This window comes from Podarcis pityusensis (assembly GCF_964106645.2).
Source record: "Podarcis pityusensis genome assembly, chromosome: 16".
In the NCBI taxonomy this organism is placed as follows: domain Eukaryota; kingdom Metazoa; phylum Chordata; class Lepidosauria; order Squamata; family Lacertidae; genus Podarcis; species Podarcis pityusensis.
Window position 1 is genome coordinate 11,198,030 of NC_138041.1, and position 25,243 is coordinate 11,223,272.

General features: G+C 44.9%; 1 protein-coding gene and 2 long non-coding RNA genes across 3 annotated transcripts; 1 reads left to right on the forward strand and 2 right to left on the reverse strand.

Moving 5' to 3' along the window:
• Positions 1-877: 877 nt before the first annotated feature.
• Positions 878-8,473, reverse strand: CFAP126 (cilia and flagella associated protein 126). The gene is made up of 5 exons (XM_080984816.1): positions 8,368-8,473; positions 7,174-7,236; positions 5,667-5,747; positions 3,718-3,894; positions 878-2,007 (listed from the first exon to the last, which is right to left on the reverse strand). The coding sequence occupies exons 1-5, from the start codon at positions 8,392-8,394 to the stop codon at positions 1,366-1,368; spliced, it is 990 nt and encodes a 329-aa protein (XP_080840942.1). The 5' UTR covers positions 8,395-8,473; the 3' UTR covers positions 878-1,365.
• Positions 8,474-13,224: 4,751 nt separating this feature from the next.
• LOC308465153 lies at positions 13,225-24,953 on the reverse strand. The gene is made up of 2 exons (XR_013980288.1): positions 24,384-24,953; positions 13,225-13,646 (listed from the first exon to the last, which is right to left on the reverse strand). It is a non-coding gene; the product is annotated as an uncharacterized lncRNA (long non-coding RNA).
• Positions 13,653-17,036, forward strand: LOC308465226. Its single transcript, XR_013980371.1, has 2 exons — positions 13,653-14,130; positions 16,001-17,036. It is a non-coding gene; the product is annotated as an uncharacterized lncRNA (long non-coding RNA).
• Positions 24,954-25,243: the final 290 nt, after the last annotated feature.

Consider the following 25,243-nt stretch of genomic DNA (forward strand, 5'->3'; position numbering starts at 1 on the left):
CAGGCAACACCCCTCACTAGCCCTGCTTTGCACTTCCTTGCCTGCCTGGAATTATGTCCTTGAACTCTGATGCTTCTCGCTTGCCTGGATCAAAGACAGTGTTGGGTGGTTGTGGAATCATCTAGCCTAGGTAGAAAGGTAGAAAGGTAAACTTTGCATCCCTTGCTCCACCCACTTTTGCCTCTGGCCCCGCCCTCACCTGCATGTGGCACCCCCAGAAGGGAATGTGACCTCTTTTCATTCCATCTTGGAAAAGACACTCCTTCTCTCGCAGGAGATAATGCTAAAATACCATCCTGGAGGAGGCCTCATCTCCTCTCACACCCAGGAGGCAAGGCCTCTTATCCAAGACACTGCCGGCTCTGTCCGGAAACAGACAGATATGTTTCTCTTCAGACCAATAACTTCTTTACTTGTCCACAAATGGGCAGCTTATCCTATCCTTGTCGACTCCGAAGAAAGCCCAATGGAGCTTCTGCCCGGATAAATCTGTACAGAGGAAGACGGCCTTAATAAAATCAAAGTGCACACGACAAATTGATTTGACATTCCTTCAAGCTGCCGGCAGCCCTCATGTTTTCCTTTAAATAAAAATAAAAATCAAGAAGAAGAAGAAGAGTTTGGATTTGATATCCTGCTTTATCACTACCCAAAGGAGTCTCAAAGCGGCTAACATTCTCCTTTCCCTTCCTCCCCCACAACAAACACTCTGTGAGGTGAGTGAGGATGAGAGACTTCAGAGAAGTGTGACTAACCCAAGGTCACCCAGCAGCTGCATGTGGAGGAGCAGGGAAGCAAACCCGGTTCACCAGATTACGAGTCCACCGCTCTTAACCACTACACCACACAAACAGGCAATCAAGACCTATTGGGAAACTGGTTTTTGGGGTTAGCTTTATTTAGTGTCTATTACCATGAAAACACCCATTCCATCATCAGCGGCCCCTGTGGTTGTAATTATTTAATTTTCTGATTGGCAAAGCTCGGGTTGGTTGTCTTGCTGCCCGCTTGTTCGGGCAGGTCATCTCCTGGGCAGTGTCTCTCAGGCAGGGCTTTAACCCCCTTCCTTTTTTCGTTTTTCCTGAGGTTCAGGCAAGTGGAGAAATGGATGGGTCTCACTTGTCTGGCCGGACCGGATGGAAGGTGTTTCTTGGTAGGTGGAACAGAGAAAGGGAACTGGGGTGGAATGGGGAGAGGGCAGGGGGGTGGAGAGAAGCCCCAAGGTGGGGCGAGGTGAGAGGGTAGGAGAGGGGAAAGAAACACATGCAGGCCCCCAGGACGTCTCGACCAGACTGAGCAGAATGGCTTGTTTTCAACTTTCAACTCATTGGTAATAGAATTTTTCCATTTCCAGGCGGCCTGGTTCTAACTGGACGGCTCCTCCAGGCCGTGGAGGGGTCGGGGAGAGGCTCCCTTCTCCCGCCAATCCGCGCCCATGTCTAGCGGGGTCTTCCGGACATCTGGTGCTGCAAGGCTGCCCTTCGTGGTGGGCCGGCTGGACGCCAGGGCTTCGGCCAAAAGCGGGCTCCGGGGATTGGCTTCCATGGAGCCTGGGCGACACGAAGCCAAGAGCTCTGGGGTGCTGACCCCTTTGGGTTTCCCTTCCAGCGACCGGGGCCAGCCTGAAGCAGGGGCCTCTGCCGAGGCTGCCCTCCTGGCGGCAGGCTCCCTGGAGCTGGGGCGGCTCGGGGATGGGATTTTGGGGCTCCCGTTTTCTTGCATGCGGACATCCATGGAACCGGGCTGGCGTGAGACCGGGATTTCGCTGGTGGCTGGAGGTCTGGGTTCCTTGGGCTCCATCTGCTGGGCATCTGGCAAGTCGTCTTTCATGCGGACGTCAATGCAACCGGGCTGGCGGGAGAGGGGGCCCTTGGGGGTGGCGGACCCTCTGGCTGCGGTGTCTTCCTGAGCAGGCATCTTGCCCACCGAGCCAGGACGCTCCGAGGCTTTTCTTGACGATGGGCCGCCTTTGACGGGTTTGCAAACGCGTGGTGGAGGGTCGCTTGGCTGTGGGGATTTGGGAGGGAGAGAATAGGGGGTTGCCCATCACTGCATAAATCACTAATAAATAAATCTAATAAAATAATTAAACACATCGTCCTGCAACAGTGAGTTCCATCATTTAAATACACTGGGAGTGAAGCAGTCCACCTGTCCGTACTGTATCTCCTGCCAATCGGATTCAGTGGAGGATCACTGTTGGTCCATCTATCTCAATATTGTCTGCACTGTCTGGCAGCTGCTCTTTCAGAAAGAGAGTCTTTCCCCAGCCTTCTGCATAGAAAGCAGATGCTCTACACCCCTTCCCTAATTCTCCAAAGGCTGCCTGGTTTCCTAAACATTTCTTGTGCCCTCCATCCTCCTTAGCTATCTAAAAAAGTTTCCTTATACATGTATCCGGGCAGAGTACAGCGATATACAAACAGAAAAAAACCCATTAAAAACAGTACAGATCAATCATTAAAATGACTGGCAACTCAAGAAAATGTCAAAACAACTGCATAAGTCTGTCAGGATAAAACTGCATCACTCTAGCATTTCCTTTCAACAGTTTTAAGGAACATTTTGCAGTTAACCTTTCTGTGATCTCACAGCTATCAGTATGGCAAGCATGAGATTTGGGTCGCATCCACACCATATACATTTAAAGCACACTTGGCAAACATTTAAAGCACATGGCTCTCCCCCCAGAGAATCCTGGCAACTCTCATGTGTTAAGGGTGCTGGGAACGGTAGCACTGTGCACAGTGAACTACAGTTCCCAGGATTCTTTGGGAGGAGTCATGCCTTGCCAGAAAGAGAGGCCTGTCTATGGCCAGCTTCCCTAACCTCACGTCCTCCAGTTTGTTTGTTGGGACTACAACTCCCATCATGCCTGGCCATTGATTATGCTGCCTGCAGCTGATGGGAGCATAGGAAGGGGATTTCCACAATGACTCAACTATTGCTCCATCTATCGCAGCATTGCCAACACTGACTTGCAGCAGCTCACTACCTGGAGATCCTGGGGATTGAATCTGGGAGCAACAACCCTTCAGCAAAGATACAAATACAGGAAACTACAGTTCAGAATTATCTAAACTGCCTGGCAGCCACTCTCCAGGAATTCAGCTGCTGTTTCATACCCTCCAAGATTTCTCCAATGAAAAGAGGGACGTCCTAAGGAAAAGCGGGACATTCCAGGATCGAAACACAAATAGGGAAGGCTTCTGTAAATCCAGGACTGTCCCTGGAAAATGGGGACACTTGGTCTGCTGCTTGTTAAGAGTGCCGCCATGCCGGGAACAACAGCTCTTTGCAGCGTGCAGCCTGTGATTCACATGTGCGTTAAGTGTGCTTCAAATGAATGGTGCAGCAGAGGTGACTTTGGATTCTGCAAAGGCTCCCTGGCTGTCCCGCTTGAAGAAGAGGAGTTTGGATTTGATATCCCGCTTTATCACTACCCGAAGGAGTCTCAAAGCGGCTAACATTCTCCTTTCCCTTCCTCCCCCACAAAAAACACTCTGTGAGGTGGGTGGGGCTGAGAGACTTCAGAGAAGTGTGACTGGCCCAAGGTCACCCAGCAGCTGCATGTGGAGGAGCGGGGAATCGAACCCGGTTCACCAGATTACGAGTCCACCGCTCTTAACCACTACAACACACTGGCTTGGCCTACAGGTGTGTCCCAGAGGGGGATTCCAAACACCAACCCCTACCCCCCAGCCCAGCCCATTTTACCTTGCCGGTGATTTCCGGGCAGAACCCGTTACAGGCGTTGTTCAAGGCCGTGGACTTGCTGATCCACTCAGTGAGATGGGCGGCTGCGTTCACAGAGCGGGACGTGAGGTTGACTTTGGCCGGGGGGATCTTCAGGGGCATATCCCATGTGCCCATGTATGTTCCCCAAGGGGAGGCCTGTAGGGGGGCGAGGAAGGAGAGGGCTCAAGCACACGGGTGGGACGCAAGGACGCAAGCCGAGAGCCCAGCGGCTGGCTCCGGCCAAGAGGCCCATCGGGTCCAGCATCCTGTTCTTGCTGTGGCCAGCAAGGTGACTACGGGGGAAGCCGCCAAGCAGGACCTGAGCACAAAGGGACCTTCTTTCCCAGCGGAAGAAAAATGGATTTTGAAGTTAATGGACTAGGCAGAGATGGCAAAGTTGACAGCAGAAATAAGAGGTCAAAAAGATGAGAACTTGGTCCAAGAATTGGAGGTTCTAGTCGGACTATTTGATCAAAAACACTACAGCCAAGTGAAATCCAAGGGGGATTTGAATAACAGGCAAGGGAAGGAGAATAAATGAACGATGGTAAAGTAAGTAGAAAATAAATAGCAGCTATGGCAGCAGATAAAGGAATAACAACAGGAGCATCGCGGACGTACGGATGGGAAGGCAAAATATAATTATGTATTATGTCCAAAGGAATGCAGTGGTACCTCAGGTTAAGTACTTAATTCGTTCCGGAGGTCCGTTCTTAACCTGAAACTGTTCTTAACCTGAAGCACCATATTAGCTAATGGGGCCTCCCGCTGCTGCCGCACCGCCGGAGCACAATTTCTGATCTCATCCTGAAGCAAAGTGCTTAACCTGAAGCACTATTTCTGGGTTAGCAGAGTCTGTAACCTGAAGCGTATGTAACCTGAGGTACCACTGTAACGTCAAATTTTGTGCAAAAAACTAATAAAATTATATTTAAAAAATAAAAGCGCAACAGCAAATCTCCGATGTTTGTGATTCCCAGAAACTCAGTGGCTCATTGCTGCCTCCCACAGTAGAGGGAGAACATAGCCATTGTAGCTACTAGCTATTGATGGAGTTGAGCATCCTTTTCTCTCAGCGGACAGCCAGCTGCTCCAAAGCGCAGCCAGCAAGCGGGACTTGAGAGCCACAGCAACTCTGCCCACTTGTGAGACCCAGAAACTGGTATTCAGAGGGTGAACACTGGCGAGTGAACATCGCCATCACGACTTGTAGCTGTTGATAGCCTTATCCTCCAGGAATTCGCCCAACCCCTTTTAAATCCATCTAAGTGGGTGGCTATCACTACCTCTCGCGGGAACAAATCCCACTGTTTAACCATGCTCTATGTGGCAGGGTGGGATGCGGGTGGCACTGTGGGTTAAACCACAGAGCCTAGGACTTGCTGATCAGAAGGTCAGCGGTTCGAATCCCCGCAACGGGGTGAGCTCCCATTGCTCGGTCCCTGCTCCTGCCAACCTAGCACAATCAAAAGCACGTCAAAGTGCAAGTAGATAAATAGGTAAGGTAAGTCTAGCGGGAAGGTAAACGGTGTTTCTGTGTGCTGCTCTGGTTCCCCAGAAGCAGCTTAGTCATGCTGGCCACATGAACCAGAAGCTGTACGCCGGCTCCCTTGGCCAACAAAGCGAGATGAGCACCGCAACCCCAGAGTCAGCCACAACTGGACCTAATGGTCAGGGGTCCCTTTACCTTTACCTATGTGGCAGAGCTCCAGTGCCCAGCATCCCTGCCCATTGGCACGCCAACTGGGGTTGACTAGGAGGGCATCCATCCAGGCAAATCAGAGGAATTATCAGGGTTTAAGGAGTGTGGCAGGCAGTCCGTAAGGAGCGTGGCCTAGAGAGAGTCCTGAGGGCCACACAAAAGTCCTGAAGGGCCGCATTCAGCCCCCCAGGCCTGAGATTTCCCCATCCCTGGAGCAGAGCCTCACCTTGGAGCGTGGGACTGTCGGAAGCAGGTGTCCTCGGTCATTGGCTATAAACTGTGTGTAACCTTCCCGGGCAGAGGGGTGCTGCAGAGAAGATGGGAGGAGAATGAAGGCAGGAGGAAGGCCAAATGGAGCAGCATTCTATTTACTAAGGGTTGTATCCAACCAAGTTTCCCTGAGGTGGCAAGGCTCCTTTGACAACAAGGAACCGAGCTTTTAATGTCATCAGCCTGTCTTGTGGAACTCTCCCCCACTAGATATTCAGGAGGCACCTGCTGAAAATACAGTGGTACCTCGCAAGACGAATGCCTCGCAAGACAAAAAACTCGCTAGACGAAAGGGTTTTTTGTTTTTTGAGCTGCTTCGCAAGACGATTTTCCCTATGGGCTTGCTTCGCAAGACGGAAACGTCTTGCAAGTTTGTTTCCTTTTTCTTAACACCGTTAATACAGTTGCGACTTGACTTCGAGGAGCAACTCATAGAACGCAGTGTGGTAGCCTTTTTTGAGGTTTTTAAAGACTTTGGTGATTTTTGAAGCTTTTCCAAAACTTTCCCGACACCGTGCTTCGCAAGACGAAAAAAATCGCAAGACGACAAAACTCGTGGAACGAATTAATTTCGTCTTGCGAGGCACCACTGCATTTCCATTCTGTCAGGCTTATGCAGGCAATTAAGAATACAGCTTTTCACAATAGTTAACTGATTTTAATTTTTTTATATGGCTTTTATTGTATGATTTAATGTACAGATGTTGTGGAACCGCTTTGATATTTTCTGTATGATTTAGCAGCATTAAAAAAAAAAAGTTCTACTCAGAGAATTTAACTGAATGTAATGGTCCCATGTTATTCATGTACATTAATTTTATTCTGAGCATGGATTGCATTTATATATCTCCCCATTTTTTTCCTTCAATGAACTCAAGGTGGCATACAAGGCTCTCCTCCTCCTCTCCTAATCCCCACAACAACCTTGTGAGGTAGGTTAGGCTGAGGGGCAGGGATTGGCCTAAGGTCACCCAGTGAGTTTCATGGCTGAGAGGGGATTTGAACCCTGATCTCTTCCAGGTCCTAGCCCGACGCTCTAACCACTGCACCACACCAATTAGTATCACCAATGTTGGATACAACCCACGATTTATATAAATATGCAGCAGAAGATGATGGTGACAAAAATGTGCCCTTAATTGGATTTTACTATAATCATTTATTAATTTTTATCGCACTTAATGCCAAAATCGGCTTCTTAGAGGTTAACATGTTATAAAAACCACAACACAAACCTTAAAATATATAAGCGTCCATAACAAAGATACAATAAAGCAATCCCCTGAAAACATTAAAAGGTCAGCCTCCATAATAAAAATATGCAATAAATCAATCAAAGCAAACATAAGAGTTTCCCCAACACTGGGAAAAGAGTGAGGCTTATTCTGTTGTTAGGAAAGCACCAGACCTCAACCTATCTCCAAAGTCCGCTCATTCCACACTCGCTTCCAGAGGAAACTCACCTCCTTAGCAACTCTGGGAAGGTTCCAGTTCTGCAAATTCTTAGGATTGTACGCATCTTCATACTGCAAAACAAGGGGGGGGGGATTTGAGATGGGGCAACAAAACCTCAAGGCAGCAGAGTTGAGATGACGCAGGTTTAGTGCTGGTGCCAGAAGCGAGCGGTAAAGATGAAGTGTGCGTATGTGGGAGGGAAACTTGTCTTTCACTTTTAAAGAGATCCAGTAAGTTCCTAGTCCTCATGGTCATGAAATGAAATATATGAGCAAAATGGGGCAGAAATGTCACTGGGGGAAAGGGGGTGGGCTGCTGTAGAGCTCATTAACCCTCCTCAGGAAGCAGAATATATTATGCCAAAAGCGGGGGGGGGGGGGGGAGAGAGAAGGGAAGGAGCAGCTGGAAAACGAGGGGAGGGGTTGGCTCACTGCAACCACGTCTTGCTTGAGGGCTTCCCATGGGGGCATTTGGTTGGCCACTGTGAGAAGGTGGTGAGAGGATTTTTCTTCCTGGGGGAGGGAGGGAGGGTAGGTAGGTAGGTTCCCAGATGTGAGGAAGTGGAAAGCTTGTGGCTAACAGACCCTGGAGGAGAGTTTAAACGGGGCAAGGGGCGGGCGAGCTGCAGAGTCCTCTCCAAAATGAGGAGGGGGGGTCTCACTCCAAGGGAGGGGGCAAAGAATTCCTCAATGAGGGCTTTATTGCAGATGGTTGTTTGGGAGAAACGTTGAAAGTGGGGAGAAGTTTGCCTCTTCATAGACGCTTTGGAGCAAATAGCAAAGAATGGCTGCTTCTGAACTAAGGAGGGGGAATGGAACTCCTCACAGTAGGGAGGAAAGGGAATAATAATCATAGCTGTCAACGTTTCCCTTTTTTTAAGGGAAATTCCCTTATTCCGAATAGGATTCCTCGCAAGAAAAGGGAAAAGTTGACAGCTATAATAATAATAATAATAATAATAATAATAATAATTTATTTATACCCTGCCCATCTGGCTGTATTTCCCCAGCCACTCTGGGTGGCTTCCAACAAAATATTAAAATAAAATAATTCATCAAATATTAAAAGCTTCCCTAAACAATTTCTCCTTGCCCTGAGCAATCCCATCCTCCCCTCCCCCTCTAATTCAAGCGTCTTATTTGGGAAATATAAGGGGTGGTTTCAATTCGGGGCAGCCTCTCTTCTCCCCCCCCCCCCCTCACCTGGCCAGAACTGTAGTGCGTTGCCATGCTGGCTGCTCTGCGTCTTTGTTTGGGAAGTATCCTAGCAACGGGGGTTGTGGGCGTGGCTGGAAGGAGAAAAAAAGCACGCCAGCCAATGGGAAACCAGGCTCATAAGCCACGCCCAATATCCTCCCTTTCCTCCGTTTTTGTCATTCAAACCAGAGTTCTAAGCCACGCCTCCCTAGTCAACTTCCCCCTCTCCCCCCCCCCGCCTTTCCTGCGCTGCTGGGATCCACATTAGGAACTAGAAACTTGTGTTAAGCAAACTTTTTCACCAAGGGGCCGGTCCACCGTCCCTCAGAACTTGTGGGGGGCCGGACTATATTTTTTTGGGGGGAATGAATGAATTCCTATGCCCCGCATATAACGCAGAGATGCATCTTAAATAAAAGGACACAGTCTACTCATGTAAAAACACGCTGATTCCGTCCGCGGGCCAGATTGAGAAGGCGATTGGGCCGGATCCAGCCCCTGGGCCTTAGTTTGGCTACCCGTATGTGTTAAGGACTAGAAACTTGTTTTCTTCATTATTATTATTTTTTAAGGTAAAAGATGGATATTTTCAGGAGACTGGATATCGCACCTGGCGGCATAATGTGTATTGGAGAAGGAATGCGAGGAGACCAAGGTTGAAATCCCTGCTCAGGCTGACTTTCCCTACAGGGTTGTTGCGGGGATAAAATCCCCCTGGAGCGCTCGTTAGAAGAAAGATGGGTTGGTATTAAGAAGAAAAAGAAGAATGCCACATTCTGTATTTCTTTTCCTGCATGTCTGTAGAATTTCGGTGCATTTGTAACTCCGGTCCTGACTTAATCCTGCAAACGCTGCCAGTCGTGATTTCTATCAGTAATATCCAAAGCAACACGATGACCAAGTACAACAATACGATGTCAATATAAACTCTTTATATAATCTATACAGAACATTGAACAGTATGAAATATATGAAATGCACTCTCTGCAAAACCAAATAAACAGAAATCTTATAAATCTCTGAAAGTCACAAAATATACACTCTTGATGGATTCTCTTGAAAACATAGAACCAAATGAAAGTCTTGCGAGTCTCTGAAAGTCTTTGTAGACTATGCAAATCTGAAAGAAGCAATGGGTCAGATTCTTATCATGATTTCTAAGCAGTCACGATTTCTAAGCAGCAGCCCTCTCTACCAGCCAGGGCTGCCACAGCACTGGGTGAGTTGTGTTTGTTGTAGGGGATACGCAGAAACGGCCAAGAAATGCGTCTCCTGAGCATGGGCAGAGTAGTCAGTTCTTGCTACTTGTTAAGGAAAAAATCTAGGTGCGAGGCTGCTCAGTCACCCAGCTCGTCCGGCAGAGCCCGCTGGTCCCTGCGGAATAAAGGAAGGATTCCAGCCACCAACCGGAGCAAATAGCTGTAGACCAAAGTTTATTGCACAATAGGTTCAAAGAGGAAATTTGAACCCCGAGGATGGGGTGACAAAAACTTTAAAAACTTTCCCACCATATCCCAGAAGACAGTTCGTACAGCATCATTGCTACATCACTGACATGTCACAAAAGGGGAGGGGTAGACAGGGGTTATACTGTGTGTATCTGAAGAAGTGTGCTTGCACACGAAAGCTTATACCAAGAACTAACTTAGTTGGTCTTTAAGGTGCTACAGGAAGGAATTTTTCTATTTCGACTATGGCAGACCAACACGGCTACCCATCTGTAACAGGGGTTATACTAGTTTAACCTTGGCAAATATGTTCAGACAAGTCCTTGGTACAAGATTAGCACAGACAAATATGTCTTAAGTACCCACCACCCAAAAGTACAATAGAACTTCCTTTGCATGTCTGGAGCCTGAGGCAAGTCAGGTGACGAGATTTGGCTTCCCTTGGCTAACAATGAGCCCAGGAATTGTCACCCCTGAGAACTTCCTGGAATCCTTTTTCAAGGGGAAAATAGCTTTGGAATGGAGGAAACTGGCAAAGGAGATGATTTTATATTATTTTTAAAGCTAGGTAACTTCCCTGAGCTGTCAAGTTGAAAGGATACATTCCGGCATAATATTTGTAATATTTAACTTTAAAGATGTGCCCCCCCCCCCGGTAATTTCCGTAACACTACTGAATAACCACAGCCAGGTAGGACAGGGAAATACCAATACCTGAAGCCCTGGAGTGCTGCTGCCAGTCAGTGTAGCCAATACTAGGTGGGCCAATAGTCTCCGATTCACTATAAAGCAGCATCTTATGTTCCTGTTTAAATCCGATCACTACTCAAAATCAGAACTGGAAACTCACTTTAATATTAGAAGAAGGGCCATAACTCAGTGACAGAGCAGCTGCACTTCATGGGGAGGGTCTCGGGTTCAAATCTCCAGCGTCACCGCCAGGTAGGGCTGGGCCAGGCCTGACGAGCTGCTGCCAGTCCGTGCAGACAGTACTAGCTTAGATGGAGCAATGGCTTCTGACACACTATAAGGCAGCTTCCTTTGGACCTAACCAGGCTTTCCTGGAGGTCACCTAGCCCAGCCGATGCTCCGAAAACCTGCGGCCGCTACATCGCCTCTTAATTTCATTATTGCATTTAATTAATCACTGCCTGCAGCGGCACTGAGAGTCAGATCTGTGCGGTATAAATCAGCTTCTCCTTTTCCTTCCTCACATTCCCCAGGGACGCCTGTTGCCGATTTCCCTAATCAGTTTGCGCCATATTTCTTGGAAGCCTTGCTCTCTGGGGAGATGAGCCGGCAACCCGTGGCCTCTCTTTCGCAGGGAGCGAGGGTGAGCCGGGAGCTGTGTGCATTCTCTCCGCCTCAGCGAGCTTCTGCTGCCAATAATTAAATTGCATTTGCATGCACTGAACGAGAGCGACGGATTAATTTACAAGGATAATTAAAGCGGGCCAGACGCGGTCTGTGTTTTTTTTGTGTGTGTGGGTCCCTCTCCCCCCTCCAGCATCGGCTGCCTGCGTTTTATGGGAAGACACGTCAAGCAAACAGGCTTTGCTTGCTAATGACTTGGACGGTGAAGCTGCCAGCCTTGCATCTCCTGAGCTGGGAAGCCAGGAGAGGCGCCTGCAACATCCTGCTTGCTAGACTCAACCCATCCGTTAGGAGAGCCCTGCAGGATCAGGCCCATGGCCCATCTAGTCCAGTATCCTGTTCATCCTGCAGCCAAAACCCACAAGCAGGGTTTGTTAGAATTCCTGCCCTGTGATTGCAGTCATGGGATTGTTGTCTTTCACATGACGGTGTATGTTTTGACTCCACAGAGTCAAAGATGTTTGACGGAGACAAGATGTTTGTGTTACTGTGTTCCGTAAAGTGGGACTATTGTCCTTTGTTCCTTTTCTCTTTGCTGTCTGATGCTAGAGAGAGAGGGAGCCATGTTGCAGTGCTCCGTGTGTTATGTACTGAGTTGAATAGGATCCAAAATGCAGCAGTCTGATTGGTCCTAGAACAAGAGGATTCAGAATGCAGCAGTCTGATTGGTCCTAGAACAAGAGGATTCAGAATGCAGCAGTCTGATTGGTCCTAGAACAAGAGGATTCAGAATGCAGCAGTCTGATTGGTCCTAGAACAATGCAGCAGTATGATTGGTCTGCAGGAGCCACCCAATCCAGCTCCAGATAGAAGAGAATCCACAACCTGATTGGCCTACAGGAGAATTCCGGAATTAGCCAATCACGTGCAGCCCATTGTGTAAATAATGTATATAAAGCAGACATTCTGGGGGGACTTCCATTCCTCCTCCCACTATGAGCTGAATAAAGAGCATGAAATCCACTCTCGACTTTGAGTATATTTCACCATGTGTGTTTATATGTAAATAAAGTACATTACTGTATCCAAAATGCTGAGTTCTGTCACGTGAACAGCGCAGACTGCGGATCCTTAAGTGTGCCGGTGTTGGTTGGCATCGGTCGCTGTGATGTTCGGGCTGAAGAAAGCTTATGAAGCTCCCAAACGATTGACCAAGAGGGAGGGAACATGCCAGTTGGGCGTGTGTCTCGGCCAGGGTCCTACTCGAGTGTAGGCCAAACTCCTGACACGGTTGCCATATTCCAAAAAAGTAAAAACCAGGAAGACCCCCAAATTGCTGAGCTATTTTTTTTTAAGGAAACTGGTGAAATACTTATGTATTTTTTGCACAATCCCCAGAACCACCTTAAGCCGCCCAAGCCAGACATATGGCAATCGTACATGACAAGCAAGACCTGAGTGCAAGAGGAACTCTTCCCTCCTGTGTTTTTCAGAAAGGGGGGTTCAGAAGTATTGCTGCCTCAGACCTTTGGATGGCAGAGCATCGCCCTCAGGAACAGTAGCCATCAATAGCCCTCTCCTCCATGAACTTGTCTAATGCTCTTTTAAAGCCATCCGAGTTGATGACCGTCCCTGTGTCCTGAGGCAGTGAGTTCCATAGTTCTGCTCTGTGCTGCGTGAATTAGGACTTCTATTTGTCGCTCAGCTTCACTGGATATCCCCGTGTTCTGGTGTTATGAAAGAAGGAGAAATGCGTTTCCCTATCCACTTGCTCAATGCCTGGTTTTATAAAGAGTTGTTTAATTATAAATCATTGTTATAACTGAAATCTTAAAAATTATATTATTTAGTGGTTGGAAGGTTACACAGCCTACCTCACAAGGTTGGCAGGAGGATAAAATTAAGGGGAGGATCTTTAACACTGCCATGAGTTCCTTGCAAGAAGAGTGAGAATTTTAAAATGTCATAAATAAATTAAGCCTCAGCGCCACTTATGGGTGGGAAGGGGAAATACCTGCCTTAGATTAATCAACTTGAAACTTTAGTTGATTAATCTACTGCTGAAAGCTTAAGGGCTGAATGAAAACATGAAAAACAGCTGTTGTTTTTTTAAAAGAATTTGTTTCACCATTAAAACACACAGACACAATTTTCTAAAACAAGTTATACATCATTCTACAGAACAGATCATTTTAAGTTTTGTTTTTTTGAGGGAGGCAGAGGAATTGGCACACAAAGCCACAGAAATTAGGACCAGTACCACCTCTTCTAAACAGCATCCTGTCCCCCCCCCCAATAATTTTATTGGTTTTCATGTAAATACAAGAACTAAGGTGCTAATACAGCATTTTTTTGACAGCAGTGTTTCCTATCAACTGCAGCTGGTATAGCCACCAGCCAGTGATGCCCAGCAGAGAAGAAGAAGAAGGGTGGCGGGGAGCTACAGAGGTTGCAATCAAATCATCTGGCGAATTTCCAGCTTTCCTGGACACCAGCAAGGCCAAAGGGAAGGACGCTGAGTTCCTGCGAAGAGAAAGGAGGAAATAGATCTGCAAGGATTGTTTTTTGAAGCAGCGCAACAGTGCCCCCCGGTGGCCACTTGGGGTTATTCCAAGCATAACATTTACAAGAACGGATGCGATTTAGGATCCCGCCGGATGATCCTGAATAAACCATAGCCCGTTATTATTTTTAATCATTAAGATGCAAAATCAAGCATGCAACAAAGTCATCACAGAAAACAGGTGTGAAATCTTGAAGCAGAGAGGAAAGGAGAGCAGGGGCAGTAATACACGCCAGACTTTTGGTGCAATAGAAATTATAGCAAGTCTATAAAAACACCATTAACATGGGTAACCCTTATTTCCAGGGGGAAATATATGCACAGATATTATGCTTCCAGAGAACAGAAAGCTACCAAGCAAGGGAAATCCTTATGAACAAACATTGCTATGTAGATCACATGGAAAACTTGTCCCGGGAAGGAAATACTTTTATGATTGCTCAGGTTGTTGTTGTTTAGTCGTTTAGTCGTGTCCAACCCTTCGTGACCCCATGGACCAGAGCACGCCAGGCACTCCTATCTTCCACTGCCTCCCACAGTTTGGTCAGACTCATGTTTGTAGTTTCGAGAACACTGTCCAACCATCTCGTCCTCTGCCGTCCCCTTCTCCTTGGGCCCTCCATCTTTCCCAACATCAGGGTCTTTTCCAGGGAGTCTTCTCCTCTCATGAGGTGGCCAAAGTACTGGAGCCTCAGCTTCAGGATCTGTCCTTCCAGTGAGCCCTCAGGGCTGATTTCCTTCAGAATGGAGAGGTTTGATCTTCTTGCAGTCCATGGGACTCTCAAGAGTCTCCTCCAGCACCATAATTCAAAAGCATCAATTCTTCGGCGATCAGCCTTCTTTATGGTCCAGCTCTCACTTCCATACATCACTACTGGGAAAACCATAGCTTTAACTATACGGACCTTTGTTGGCAAGGTGATGTCTCTGCTTTTTAAGATGCTGTCTAGGTTTGCCATCGCCTTTCTCCCAAGGAGCAGGCGTCTTTTAATTTCGTGACTGCAGTGATCATGGAGCCCAAGAAAGTAAAATCTCTCACTGCCTCCATTTCTTCCCCCTCTATTTGCCAGGAGGTGATGGGCCCAGTGGCCATGATCTTCGTTTTTTTGATGTTGAGCTTCAGACCATATTTTGCGCTCTCCTCTTTCACCCTCAATAAAAGGTTCTTTAATTCCTCCTCACTTTCTGCCACCAAGGTTGTAACTTTCTGCCACCAAGGTTGTATCATCTGCATATCTGAGGTTGTTGATATTTCTTCCGGCGATCTTAATTCCAGCTTAGGATTCATCCAGCCCAGCCTTTCGCATGATGAATTCTGCATATAAGTTAAATAAGCAGGGAGACAATATACAGCCTTGCCGTACTCCTTTCCCAATTTTGAACCAATCAGTTGTTCCATATCCAGTTCTAACTGTAGCTTCTTGTCCCACATAGAGATTTCTCAGGAGACAGATGAGGTGATCAGGCACTCCCATTTCTTTAAGAACTTGCCATAGTTTGCTGTGGTCGACACAGTCAAAGGCTTTTGCATAGTCAATGAAGCAGAAGTAGATGTCTTTCTGGAACTCTCTAGCTTTCTCCATAATCCAGCGCATGTTTGCAATTTGGTCTCTGGTTTCTCTGCCCCTTCGAAATCCAGCTTGCACTTCTGGGAGTTCTCGGTCCACATACTGCTTAAGCCTGCCTTGTAGAATTTTAAGCATAACCTTGCTAGCGTGTGAAATGAGTGCAATTGTGCGGTAGTTGGAGCATTCTTTGGCACTGCCTTTCTTTGGGATTGGGATGTAGACTGATCTTCTCCAATCCTCTGGCCACTGCTGAGTTTTCCAAATTTGCTGGAATATTGAGTGTAGCACCTTAACAGCATCATCTTTTAAAATTTTAAATAGTTCAGCTGGAATATCATCACTTCTACTGGCCTTGTTATTAGCAGTGCTTTCTAAGGCCCATTTGACTTCACTCTCCAGGATGTCTGGCTCAAGGTCAGCAACCACACTACCTGGGGTATACGAGACATCCATTTCTTTCTGGTATAATTCCTCTGTGTATTCTTGCCACCTCTTCTTGATGTCTTCTGCTTCTGTTAGGTCCTTTCCACTTTTGTCTTTTATTATGGTAACCTTTGTACGAAATGTTCCTTTCATATCTCCAATTTTCTTGAACAGATCTCTGGTTTTTCCCATTCTATTGTTTTCCTCTATTTCTTTGCATTGCTCGTTTAAGAAGGCTTTCTTGTCTCTCCTTGCTATTTTTTGGAAATCTGCATTCAATTTCTCAAAAGCGATCGGGAAAGGAGACCCGCTTAATTGCTCAGGTACTGCTAAGTAAATACCTGTCAAGTTATGTTAGCACCACCCACAAGCAAAATCCTTCCACCCCATTTCAAATGTATTTGCTGGTTGGGACGAACGTGCTTGAAGCAGGCTGAGTTAATGTGCAGGCAGAGTTGCCTCAAATTTATTTAAAGAAAATCAATAAAAATGAAACTGTGTTCATTCAGGGCATGGCTGTACATTTCGTGCTCAGATCAAAGCTGAAAAAAGGGCAGAAGCAAGGTGATCTTAAAAGGATCTGGGTTTATAGGTAAATAGTTTCAAAGGGTCTATGAAAAACCAGAGAAAGATGGACCGTCTGCAGTCATTACATGCTGGCAATTCCTTTTGCAGCCTTTAAGGGTTTTACAGGAAATATTTTTCTTGCAAACACCCCTTTGCTAAGGAGCACTAATGTTAATGTCAGCACGAATGGTCGCCTTGCACACGTGTGTTTGCAGGATGCTCTCCAGTGAACAGGAAAGGGAAACATTTGCGACCTCTGTTGCCGCGCAGCGACTTAACAATAACGGAAGCCCTGATGGGGAAATGGGCGGGTTTATGCAGATTTAGTACCAATGGCCATCAGAGCAACCAGCAGACGGCTGAGAAATTGGCAAGATCGACAAAATCCACTATTTTTGAGGTTAAATTGTCGATCTAGAGGGTGCTGAGTTGGAGGACAGAAGCAGAAATGTTGTCAGAGTGTATTTGTGGAATTGGAAACGGGGCTAATTCTGAGGGGGCGGTGAGAGGTTTGCAGCGCCCAGGTTCCCACCGACAGCTCAAAAGGCATCGAGAAAGGAGACCCGCTTAATTTTTGCTCCCTTCGGTATCGCTTCTCGGCCTTTTGGCTAAGATCAAGTGTAGTATCTGTTCTTATCAGTTTAATATCTGATATGTCCTCTATTTGAGGACTATATATTAAATGGATTTTTGGAATTGGGAGATGGAATAGGGGCTTGCTCCATCCACTCCATGCATCGACCTGGTATTGCAGTACCTCCAGGAACGGTGCACCTCCCTCTGGGGGGAATATTGCTAGTGCAAAAAACAGAATGAAAAGTTTTTGTGTTTTTGGTCGTCAGAGCTCTGTGGAATAGACGAAAGTGCATTCTGTTGGGAGAATTTGCTTGTAAAAATGTGCACGATACAATACTCAAAGACTGCGTACAAAATATCCTGCATCAACCTGGGATTGGAATACCTCTGCGGGAGAATATTGTTGCTTCGAAAAGCATATAAACGTGGCTGTAATATTTGCAATATTGTTACAAAGGTTGTGCGTCTCCCTCAATCTCTGCCGGCTGGTAGCAAAATTCCAGCAGACTCCAGGGACCGCCCCCCGGGTCGTGCTTCCTTTGGGAAATTAAGGCACAGAAGACACTCGGGTCCTCCCCACCCCCAGCTCACCTATACAGACAAACCACACTGCTACGAAGCAAGCTCTGGGGCCTCCAATCTCTCGCAAACGCAATGCAAGAGAAGAAAATATCCTTATCCCCATCTCTCTCCCTTCCTCCCTCTCTCCCCTCTCTTTTTCCCCAGTTGCACAATGTCCATTACAATAGTGCCCTATACCGAATGTAAACGAACTGTGAAAAAGACTCGAATGTGGAGGCGCTATATGTACTTTTCCTTTTTTATTATTTGTTTACTTTGTAGCACAAGAAAACAGTTAATGAAAATTAATTTGGAAAAAATATATGATTTTGTAATCCACATTTAAAAGGGAGATGGGACGGTAGTTCTTAAGTTGTGTCTTTTCAGCTTCCGTCTTTGGTATTAATGTGATAAACACTTCCTTCCACGACTCCGGTGCCCTCTTCCCCTCCATAATTTCATTGCTGACCTCCATCAAAGGTTGTATCAAATAGTCTTTTAATATCTTATAGTACTTGGAAGTCAGCCCATCTGGCCCTGGAGATTTGCCGAGTTGCATGTTCTGAATGGCTTGTTCAATCTCCTGTCGTGTTATTTTAGAATTCAGGATTGTCCTATTTTCTTGTGACAATTTAGATAGTCCATTTCTTGCCAAAAATTGTTTAATCTCAACTTCGTCTTGCGGCCCTTGGGTGTATAGTTTTTTGAAGTATCTCTGGAAACACTTTCTAATGTCCACTGGATTCTGAATGTTTTTTCCATCAACCTCTAAGTTTGTTACCGTATTTAATCTTTGTCTTCTCTTCAACTGCCAGGCTAGCAGTTTTCCACATTTATTCGCCGACTCAAACGTTTTTTGTTTCATTAATTTAACCTTCCATTCGATTTCCTGATTTATCAGTTTAGAATATTGTGTTTGATAAAGTTTAATTTCTCTCAGAGTTGGCTGTGACTTCGGATTCACTCTTAATTTCTTCTCTAATTCTTTTATTTTATCCAAGATCTTATCTTTTTTCTCATTTTGTGTTCTTTTCTTTACTGCATTCTGTTGTATCAAGAATCCCCTCATTACAGCTTTGCTTGCGTCCCAGACGATTCTTTTTTCCACCGTATTATTCATATTTATCTCAAAATAATCCTTCAAAACTTTTTGGGCCTTCTTAGTAATTTCCTGATCTCTGAACAAATTGTCATTCATCTTCCATCTAAAGGATCCAGTTGGTAGTAATGTCATATCCATCTTTACTGCATTATGGTCGGAACAGGTCTTTGGGCAGATTTCCACTTTTCTGACCTTAGGTGCCAGGCCTCTAGAAATCCATATTTGGTCGATTCTTGTCCAGGTCAGTTGGGCTTCAGAAAAAAATGTTCCCTCTCTTCCTAGTGGGTTCTTTGTCCTCCAAACATCAATCAAATCCATATTGTCTATCATTTCAAAAAAGGTTTTAGGTAGTCTGCCGTCTTTTGTAACATTTTGACTTTGTGACTTGTCCATGTTAGTTGATACGACCCCATTCATATCTCCCATCATTATGATGTTGTTGTAGTCCAGATAATCCAGCATTGTCTCCTGCAGCTTCTTGTAAAATTCCGATTTCCCTTCATTAGGTGCATAGATTCCTAATATCAACAGTTTCTCTCCTTGATATTGTATCTCGATAGCCAAAATTCTTCCATGTTCATCTTTAAATAAGAATTTGGGTGACAGGCTCTCTTTTGCATATATCACCACGCCTCTCTTCTTGACTTTATCCGACGATACAAATTCCTGGCCCAATCTTTTATTTATTAACACTTTTCTGTGGAGCCTCGTCACATGTGTTTCTTGTAGACAGATAATGTCCAATTGTTCTTTTTTTAGTATGTGAAATATTTTCTTCCTTTTTTCCGGAATGTTACAACCATTAATATTCCAACTCAGCAATTGCAGAGACATCCTGAATTGATCTGGTTATTTCTCCAGGGGTGGTATCTTCTCTGGATCTTCAGGTTCCCCAGGTGCTGGTGTTGATGCTGGCGTTGCCCCAGGCCCAGAAGGTAATTCAATTCCTTTTTGAAGGTCCTCTCCGTATGTAGCCAAAAATTTGTCTCTCTCTTCCAATGTTCTAATTTTGACCTTTCTCCCTCTAAAGGTAAAAGATATTCCTTGGGGAAATTCCCACCTAAATGGAATTGCGTTGCTCCTTAGTAGTTTAGCAAGTTCAGAGTAGGCGGCTCTAAGATCCAACAGCTGTCTTGGAATATCTTTGTAAATTTCAATTCTTCTATCCAAAACCTCCAGTGACTTTCCGTAGTGTAGGCCCAAAATCTTGTCCCTTTCCTCCTTTGATCTCAATGTTATCAAACAGTCTCTGGGCCTCTCCTTCTTTGTGAATCTTCCAAGTCTGAAAGCTGACACAATTTTAAAATCCTTTTCTTCCAAATTCCAGAACTTGGAGAATTCTTTGGTCAAAAACTCAGTTAGATTTCCTTCTTCTGCCTCTTGTAGTGATCTAATCCTCAAATTATTCTCACGATTTCGCAGTTCTATCATAGAAAGATAAATCTGATGTTCCCCAACTTGTTTGGTGAGTGGTCTTACCTCTTGCTCTAAATTTTCCAATTTTTGTCTGGTATCCTCAGCCAATTTCCGATTTTCTGCTGAGGCCTCCGTTAACTGTCCAATTGCTTGTGTATTCTGTACCACTTGTATAGTTAATTTATTTAGACATTCTGTATTTTTGTCAATCTTTGCTGATTGCACATCTACTTTCTTGTCCAAAGCTTCCAATTTTTCAAAGATTTTGTCTAGAACAGAAACAGATGCTCCTGAGGCCATATCTTCCAATTGTAACTGCTCTGCTTCACCCTCTCCCTCTTTTGCCTGTGACAAGGCAACTTCTTCAACTTCTACTTCTGAGGGCAAAGTAGGTACAGATGATCTGCGTGTCTGCGAGGCTGAGGTTAGAGTTGTTAAAGTTGTTTGTCTAACTCTCCCTCTTTTTCTTGTGCCACTCATTCCAACGTTATCTATCAGTCAAGGTCACACTGAGTTATTCCCATGGGAATAGAAAGGCCCAGAGCAAGCAAACAACAAGGGAATCGAAAGTAAATGTAAATGTAAAGTCACTGTTTTAATCCAATCCTCTAGAGGGAGCTTAAAATGTCTTTCAGAGTCTAATTTAGTATCCAAGAACCTTCAGATACAAATGTTTAGCAGAGTTGATAAATAGTCACTTTGTTACAGACAGTGCTTATTTGTCTCCAAAAAGAATGTTTCAAATTTAAAAGGTCTCAATACCCTCAGATTGTTGCAAGTTCCAATATACAATATCCAAATCTGCAGCACTGACAGCTCAATCTCTCAATGCTCAGGCAGCTCCGGACCCTGGGTTTCACCTTTTAATTGTAATCCAATAAAAGGAGGAAAGTCAAGTGCAAGTAATAATTCCAAATCTTTAACTTAGAGTCTTTACTTTAAGTTGCAAGTTCAGTGGATGCTTAGATCTGTAACGTTTAAAATCTCTTTCTTTCAGCCTCCACTCCTCCAACTAGTTGCTTTTTTCAAGTTCAATGGCAGCGGAAGACGGACTTCCTGTTTCCACGTCTCTCCGCTTTCAACCAAGTTCAAACAAATTGAGATTTTTCATTTAAAGTCTCTAATTTCAAGTGATTCAATCTTTACTCACGAATAAGTTGCTTTTCGTCCGAATCCGAATTTTGACAGGAAAAGGGATCAGCGCTCACCGGCAGCAGCAGCGCGGCTTCGCTCCGCAGACTGTGAAACAGCTCTCAGCGCCGCAACCCCCCTCCACGCTCCGGAGCCCCTTACGGGGTTCCTTCAGCGTTTGGAGGGTCACTTAAGGCGCCCACCGAGCCTCAAGACCACAGGCTCTTGCTGCCTGTGGTTTTCCGAAATGGGTCTCCGCTTCGCCGTAGCGGACGACCCGTTGTCTGTGGAGCCTCCTCTCCCGTTCAGAAGAGGACCGCCATTGCCGTTCGCGCCGCCCCCGGATTACAAAATATTTGCAGACATTTTGGCAAATAGATTTAAAAAAGTTTTAAATGAAGTAATTCATAAGGACCAGGCCGGCTTTCTCCCAGGTAGACATCTGTTTGCTAATACAAGGAACATTATTGACATTTTGGAACTTTTGCAAACAGATATAAATACAAAAGCAGTTCTAATTTTTATAGATGCGGAGAAGGCCTTTGACAATATCTCCTGGAAATTTATGATGGGAAATTTAAAAGAGATGGGAGTGGGACGGGGTTTTGAGAATGGGATTGAGGCGATATATTCAGAACAGAAAGCTAAATTGATAGTTAATAATGTGGTTACAGAAGAGTTCAAAATTGAAAAAGGGACACGACAAGGTTGCCCTATCTCCCCTTTGTTATTCATTTCGGTTCTGGAAGTGCTATTGAACATGATTAGAGGGGATCGGTTGGTGGAAGGAATTCAGGTCGGACAGAAACAATACAAATTAAAAGCTTTTGCAGATGACCTGGTTTTGACCTTGCAGAAGCCAGAGCCTAGTACGAAAAGAGTATTACAACTGATTAATGACTTTGGTCGGGTGGCTGGATTTAAATTAAATAAACAGAAAACTAAGGTCTTGGGGGAAAATTTGAATGATACAGAGTCAGAACGGTTTCAGAATGAGACGGAACTTAATGTGGTTAAAAAAGTAAAATACCTAGGGGTAAACATAACAGCAAAAAATCTAAGTCTATTTAAGGACAACTATGAAAAATGCTGGACAGAAATTAAGAGAGACTTAGATAGTTGGTCAAAATTGAAACTTTCTTTGTTAGGCCGAATTGCTGCTATCAAGATGAATGTATTGCCAAGGATGTTGTTTTTATTTCAAACACTTCAGGTTTTGGACAAAAAGGAGTGCTTTCAGAAGTGGCAGAGAGATATTTCTAAGTTTGTCTGGCAGGGCAAAAAGCCCAGAATTAAGTTTAAGATACTAACTGACGCAAAACAAAGAGGGGGCTTTGCCCTGCCAGACCTAAAGTTGTATTATGAAGCCGCAGCGTTCTGCTGGCTAAAAGACTGGCTACTTCTTGAAGACACTGATGTGTTAGATCTGGAAGGGTTCAACAATGCTTTTGGATGGCATGCATATTTATGGTATGACAAGGTTAAAGCAAATAAGGCCTTTAAGAACCATATTGTCAGAAAATCACTGTTTAATGTCTGGACAAAATATAAAGACTTGCTGGAAAATAAAACACCAAGGTGGCTTTCACCTTTGGAAGCTAAGGCCCGAAAAAGACCCAATATGGAGGCTAAATGGCCAAAATATTGGGAAATACTAGAAAAGGATGGAGATAATTGGAAATTGCAGAGTTTGGAGAAAATGAAAGACAAAGTGCGAGACTGGTTACATTACGCTCAGATTAAAGAAGTTTTTAAAAATGATAAGAAACTAGGGTTCCAGGTGGAGAAATCGAAACTAGAAACAGAATTGTTAGAACCAAAGATTAAGGTACTTTCAAGGATGTATAACTTGCTGTTAAAATGGAATACACAAGATGAAACGGTTAAATCGGCTATGATAAGGTGGGCACAGGACATTGGGTATAATATCATGTTTGAGGACTGGGAAAGGTTGTGGAGTAATGGATTGAAATTTACTGCATGTAACGCTTTGAAAGAAAATGTAATGAAAATGATTTATAGATGGTATATGACCCCAGTCAAACTTGCAAAAATTTACCACCTGACTGACAATAAGTGTTGGAAATGTAAAGAGTGTGAGGGAACGTTCTTCCACCTCTGGTGGACTTGCCCTAAAGTGAAGGCGTTCTGGGAAATGATTTATAATGAATTGAAAAAGGTATTTAAATATACCTTCACTAAGAAACCAGAGGCTTTCCTTTTGGGTATTGTCGGCCAAGGGGTGGTAAAGAAGGACCAGACATTTTTTATGTATGCAACAACAGCAGCAAGGATACTTCTCGCAAAACACTGGAAAACTCAAGATCTACCCACACTGGAAGAATGGCAGATGCAACTGATAGACTACATGGAACTGGCTGAAATGACCGGCAGAATTCGTGACCTGGGAGAAGAGAGGATTGAGGAGGACTGGAAGAAATTTAAGAATTATTTACAAAAACATTGTAATTTGAGTGAATGCTAAATAAGATGCTAGACCAAAACAACTGAGCACCACTAAATTTAGAGGTTTTTAAGAAAATAAGTAAGATTGTGAAAATTTAACTCCTTTTGAGAACTATAAGATTATGAAACATAGAAGGGATATAAGAATGTAAATAAGATGATAAATTGCTGACAAAATGTTATAACGAGGAAAGTGGGAGCGGGAGATGTGAGGAAGTCCAAAGAAAATGTGAAATTATGTTAAGACAAATGTTATATTGTTTATTATGTTTATTTCTATTGTAAAACCCAATAAATTGTTTTTTTTAAAAAAAAAGAAAAAATATATGATTGTACATATATTTACATCTGGGTCTACTTTGGATACAGTTCACAGCCTTCATATTTCAGGAGGAGCCCATCCTTCACAGCAGCCCAGGCATCTCTGGGTCTCTCCCCCAGCCTTTGAGACGTGTTCGGGTGACAGCCCCCCAGGGGAGAGACTCCATCAGGCAAGGCCTCCTTCCACCTGCCTTGCTCTCTCCTCTAGTCTCTGCTTCTCAATGTGTATTGTATTATTTTATGTACTGTGGCTTGCCGTTGTTTTATCGATTATAGTTTAGATATTATTTCTTGTAACTGTTGAGTGGATTTCTGTTTAACTTTTATATGTTGATATTATTATTTTATATTTTCTAATGATTGTTGAATGTTACTTTTTTGATGTAGGTTGCCTATTTTAAAGCTACGTTTTATTATCACACTTTCGTATTGCATTAGATTGTTATAAGATGTACATTTTTTGTTTCTTCAGCTTGTAAACTGCCTTGAGTATTGTAAGATAGAAAGACGGTATACAAATTAAAGATGATGATGATGCCATTCCAACACTTCACACATCAACTCACAATATCGTTCTTGTCCCCAGGAGTCTTCACAATCTTTAGCCTGATCTCATCGACTTGCTGGAGGAAAAAAGACAACGCAAGACTGCACTCAGTGATTGGTTGGTGCTTGTCAGGGACTGGTAGGGTGGAAGGCAGGGAGTTCAACAGTAGGTGGCGCCAGAGCCAGTGACAGACAGAGCCAAATAATTCTAGTTTTGCCCCCATCCTCCTTCTCCCTTCTGTGACAGGAGAACAAAGCTGATATAGGCAGGTGCTGTATCCTACACTAGTGGATTGTTAGAAAGACAGCAGGCAGAGACTGGCTGAGGTTAGTGGACCCCTGATTCATTTGCCCAAATTATAGATCAGCCCCCAACCAAGTTTCAAATCTATCTGGCAAAACAAGATAGATTTCCCACAGGCATTAAAGGTAAAGGTAAAGGGACCCCTGACCATTAGGTCCAGTCGTGGCCGACTCTGGGGTTGCGGCGCTCATCTCGCTTTATCGGCCAAGGGAGCCGGCGTACAGCTTCTGGGTCATGTGGGCAGCATGACTAAGCCACTTCTGGCAAACCAGAGCAGCGCACGGAAACACCGTTTACCTTCCCGCCAGAGCGGTACCTATTTATCTACTTGCACTTTGACGTGCTTCTGAACTGCTAGGTTGGCAGGAGCTGGGACCGAACAACAGGCGCTCACCCCGTCGCGGGGATTTGAACCGCCGACCTTCTGATAAGCAAGTCCTAGGCTCTGTGGTTTAACCCACAGCACCACCCGTGTCCCTTTTTCCTACAGGCATTACATACCATAAATTCATTTTTGCGGCATTTCAGTGTTTTATGGGAAACCTTTCTCCTGCAAACACGCCTTGGCTCACATGC

Bases quoted from the DNA above. Each gene is read 5' to 3' on its own strand.
- CFAP126 (XM_080984816.1), bottom strand. From the start codon at position 8,394: ATGGCAACGCACTACAGTTCTGGCCAG. The intron at 7,237-8,367 runs GTGAGGGGGGGG...CTTGTTTTGCAG, and splicing joins CGCACTACAGTTCTGGCCAG to TATGAAGATGCGTACAATCC. The intron at 5,748-7,173 runs GTGAGTTTCCTC...TCTTCTCTGCAG, and splicing joins TTCCCAGAGTTGCTAAGGAG to CACCCCTCTGCCCGGGAAGG.